General features: G+C 47.2%; 1 protein-coding gene across 1 annotated transcript; it reads left to right on the forward strand.

Moving 5' to 3' along the window:
* The first annotated feature begins 305 nt into the window (after positions 1-305).
* On the forward strand, positions 306-2,058 carry LOC123407956. The gene is made up of 3 exons (XM_045101202.1): positions 306-708; positions 805-1,025; positions 1,465-2,058. The coding sequence occupies exons 1-3, from the start codon at positions 306-308 to the stop codon at positions 2,056-2,058; spliced, it is 1,218 nt and encodes a 405-aa protein (XP_044957137.1).
* The last annotated feature ends 2,610 nt before the right edge of the window (positions 2,059-4,668 follow it).

A 4,668-nucleotide genomic window follows, 5' to 3' on the forward strand; every position in this document is an offset into this window, starting at 1 on the left:
GCTCCTCCTCGAGCGCTCGCGGAAAATATCTGGTGACGGAGGAGGACAGGAGGCGCGGAAGACGCTGACGGAGCACCGCGGCGGAGCGGATCGCCGACGCCATCTCTCTAGACGGCGATGGGGTGACTTTGTTTCCACCTTCCTCCTCTAGCTGGGAGGCGCAAGGCGAAGGTCGGAGGACTGGAAGTGGACTCCCCTCCTCGGATTCGTAACTGAGCCGGAATCAGACTACAGCCACCACCATCTATATGTACACGGGCGGCGTTCTCCCAGGGAACGAGACAGCTAGCTAATAAGCAGCGTCCATGGCGACGGCGAGGAGGCGCAAGGCGAAGGCCGCCAGGGCCGCGGCCGCGGAAGCCATGAAGAAAGACAGGAAGAACGCCTACGATGCCATGGTCACAGCGGATAAGGAGTCCCGGCAAGCCGAAGCGGAGGCCAAGGAGGCCACCACGACGGCCGCGGCCAAGGCCGAGGAGTCCATGCAAGCCGTCGGCATGGCCATGGCGAAAGCCGAAGAAGCCGCCGTCATAGCCAGCGTGAAGGCGGAGGAAGCCGAGAAGGCAAGAGAAGCCTACCGCGAGGTGTGTCGGCAGGTGGACGCAGCGGCGGAGTGGGCGCAGTGCGAGGAGGAGCTCTTCGCCGCCCGGTTCCGACGCTACTGGAACCAACTCGTCGCCCGCCCCGGCGTCACCTTCCATCAAACCAGTAAGATGTATATCTACGCTCAAGCTGCATACATATATTTGACCAGTTAATTGCTCGTACTAACTTGATACACAACATCTGATGAAATCCATGTAGCATCGATCCCCGCCATGCGGTACACGCACCCTGCTCCCCATGATAGGCCCAAGGCCATGGATACCTTGCAGATCACGTCGGTGAAGATCGCAGCGGTCGACGATTGCCTGCAATGGCCGCTGCAAGTGTATGGCATCATCGCGGCACGAGATGTCTTGGATCACAAGCGCAACATTCTTTTCCACCGCCGGAGGGGTGATTGCCAAATAATCACTCAAGAGGTTAGTACGCTACGTTTACGGACTCTTACAGGCCTATTACAGGATAAATTTGAGGTAGCAATCTGTGATTGGATAAAAGGGGGAGGGAGGGTCCCACCCACCGAAAATCAGGGGGGGCGCAAGTTTAGTTGGTCGAAAGGTCCGTAAAATCTCTGTAATGAGGCCGTAGATGTAGCATTTTTGTTTTAGCTAGGTCTGCTCTTTTTGGCGCCAAACCCAAAATTTTAAGGTTTTACTTCCTCTGTACAGAATATCACTTTTGCTCCTCACTTTTACTTCAGCACACCTCACGGAGTATTTATAGTTTTAGTAGGCTAAACTTAGCCTACTAAAACTACAAGTATTTCGGTATAGAGGGAGTACCAATCAGCAGCTTTTTTTTGCTCTGCGGTTGAAGATGTTCTTAATATTTACATGGACAATTGCCATTCCCATGCAGGATCCATACCTAGCATTGACGGGCCCTAGTCGCGCCATTGCCGTGTCGAGGGACCTTTCATACATCGAGGTCTCGCTCAAGGTGAAGGGCGCGAGTAGAACTAGATCCGAGGACGGAGATTTGAGCGATCTAGTCCTGAGTTACGGGACCGGATTATGTCTCGCAGGCATTTACCCTAGCAGGCTCAGCACACTTGAACTCGAATCCAGTCACATTAATCGCTCCGTGGAGGCCACGGTCCGCATCAAAATCACCCACGGGTCATGGCCGGATGGTCTCCGAGGCGCGTTCACTGCCGGCATGAGCAGCAACAATGGCCTGGAAGTGGAGCTGCTCAATACCAGAGACGGTAGAGCTTTGCCCGTCGACTCTGAAGGTGTGGTCAAGCTCCAGCGCCGCGTCATCTCCGTCTACATCGAGGGGATGCTCAAGGTTTCCGTGGTGGCATGTTCGGTTGATGAGGAACGGGGTTTCATCGAGAAAGCTGAGGCAGTTTTCGAAGCAAAGAGACAATGTGTAAGCGTCATGGAGATTAACTTTGGGTCTTGTAGTATGCAGATTACCGTCGCTTGGTCCTGTTTCCGCCATGAGTAGTCTATATACTCAAGTTAATCTTATTCCATGGGTATTTTGTAGTGGGCAATGTTGATATATGGGTGTGGCCAGGTCTCAGTCGACTGAAATTTAACCAAGTTTTTACTTGACACTAGTAAACATGTCCGTGCAACGCACGTCTTGATCAAAGCAGCCCATTAAATTTAATATGAGTATTGGATTCTGAATTCATATTCTAGAAATTTAAAAAATAATAGAATACTATAGCATGATGATCTATGCCTCTCGAAAGGTCATGTTTAATACAAACCCCATTACTCATCATTTTACTATGTTATGTGAGGTTCAATCAGACCAAAAAGAAATCAAACCCATTTAGAAATCACAAAACTATGGTAAAGATTTCAGGAAGTTCTCTTGGGTTAAGGTGAAAGAAAAATGTGGGAATGTGAAAGAACAGATCTAAAGTGGACAACATATTGAATTAATGTGAAGATAACAATCGGAATCTAACTTTCAGTTCTAAAAATTATAAAATGTGTAATCTGAAACATGTAAAGTATGCAATATAAAAAGTGTTAGTTCTATAGAGCGACGGAAATGGCAACGGCACCCACATCCTCGCCGGCTACGGCACGACTCTCATGTCCCCGTCTGTTGCGGATGCACTCGGTACCCGTGTCAGTGCATAGTGGAACTGAGACTTCCGCATCCTCAACGGCGGTACGAACCCGTGCTTCTCCCCATTATTAATAATCCTGTTTTCTGGACCAACCATTAGAAAAACATAATATCAATTAAACAAACGGTTCATTTTTATCCAAGTCTATTCAGAGTACAAGTACTTACCTCAGCCTTTTGAGGATGTCTATATCTGGTTGGGTTTGATGCATGGACTTCTAATCTCCTTGCCAATCTTCCTCTTTATGGTTAGTAGTCCTAATTTTCATGTCTCACTTTAAACTCTTCATACTGCGATTCTATCTTGTTTGAGGCCAAACTTATCTACATTCACATGAGTATTTAGAGCTACAATTAAACTGAGAAAGCAATTGCACAAAATGATAGAAATATAAAATGATACATTTCTGAATACATATCAATCTAGTCCTTAGTAATGACCATAGCAGTTACTATATTTAGATGACAACTGAGGTATATCACGACGCTATAGGGGAAAAAGATCGCAAACTGCAAACCCAAAATACTTGAGTTTCCATGGTAACCGGAGTGACCCATCCTATGTGTAATTAAACTTCAAACTATACTTTAGAAATAAAATTATTCGATGCAGATGTCAAATACAGATACCGAATAGTCAAGTTACCTGGCATCATAGTAATTGAATTCACATAATGAAAATCATGGAAGTGCTAAGAAAAGTGATTCCATTAAGTATTGTGATATGAAATAGTTGTGCTAGCTAAGATATTTAAGTGGAAGAAATGAACACGGTTCCTTGCAAACTCTATACACAACATGCCTGTTGTACGCTATTGAACTTTAGCTCCCCCTTCATCCATTTTAGAGTCCTTATGCCTAAAAATAAAAGCACATGGTTATTGTTCATACATGAAAATTTGATGGTTCTCCAAGGGGGAGAGGTAATCAAACATCAATTCAGGAGCTATTATCAATATGAAAATATCAAATAATAAGAAAAAAGAAAATATTGCTTACAAAAAATAATATTGTACAATATGAACTCATGATATCTGCATCCTCACTTTTGACACAAGTAGATCATCTTTTAGTTGGCAACTATTAACAAAAGTATTGTTAGACTGCAGATTAAATCTATTTAATTGTTTAACACGTATGGACGCACATCCGAACTGCAAAAGAAAAGGAACAATAGTTGGTGCAGCTAATTGTCGCACCTGCATCTATGTGTAGAACAGAAAACAAATTTAGTATGAAAACTGACTACTCATTTCTCCTCAAACCAAATAAAAATGAAAGGATCATGGCCATATTTCCTCCTATTGACAGGTTTAAATTGCTGTCAAAAAAGAGAGAATAGACTCACTTGATTGAGCCATGAACGACCAAAGAATACAGCTGCAAATACTTCAGGAATAAGGGCACAAGCATGGTGTCATACATGATTTGTCCAGTTACAACTTACATGGGGATTGGGAAGCGCTAATAATTGGGCAGTTTCATGGAGTTGCATCCAGCCACCTAACCAACCTGCATGGTTAATCAATTGAGCATAATTTTGGGGGAAACCAAACCTTGGCCCCAAAGCCAAAACGCAAAATCAACACAAACAGAGCAGAGGAGGGCAGAGGAGAGGAGACGGGGAACGGGATGGAGGCGCGAGGTTCGTACCGAGATCTTGTCGGCGAGGTGGGCGAGGTCGTGGAGGCCACCGGGCTCGCCGTCGCTGTTGCCGCGCGAGTCCCCGCCGCCGCCGCTCTCGAGGAAGTCGCCGACGAGCATGGCCGGGTCCATGTCGCTCTCGTGGCTCCCGTGTTGGCTCGCACTCCCGGGCATGTCCCCCCTCCCCGCGTCCGCAGCCACAGGTGCCCCACCGCGACAGGCGACCCGCCCCTCGGCGAAACTCTCGCCGTGGACGGCGGGGCCCACCTCCGCTGCGCCGCCTCCACCACCGCGCCCGGCGGCGACAGCGCCCCGAACTCCTTG

The sequence above is a fragment of the Hordeum vulgare genome, chromosome 7H (assembly GCF_904849725.1).
Source record: "Hordeum vulgare subsp. vulgare chromosome 7H, MorexV3_pseudomolecules_assembly, whole genome shotgun sequence".
NCBI classification, from domain to species: Eukaryota; Viridiplantae; Streptophyta; class Magnoliopsida; order Poales; family Poaceae; genus Hordeum; species Hordeum vulgare.

Excerpts from the sequence above, each read along its gene's own strand:
- LOC123407956 (XM_045101202.1), top strand. The coding sequence starts at position 306 with ATGGCGACGGCGAGGAGGCGCAAGGCGAAGGCCGCCAGGGCCGCGGCC. Across the intron at positions 709-804 it reads CGTCACCTTCCATCAAACCA|CATCGATCCCCGCCATGCGG; the intron begins GTAAGATGTATA and ends AAATCCATGTAG. Across the intron at positions 1,026-1,464 it reads GCCAAATAATCACTCAAGAG|GATCCATACCTAGCATTGAC; the intron begins GTTAGTACGCTA and ends ATTCCCATGCAG.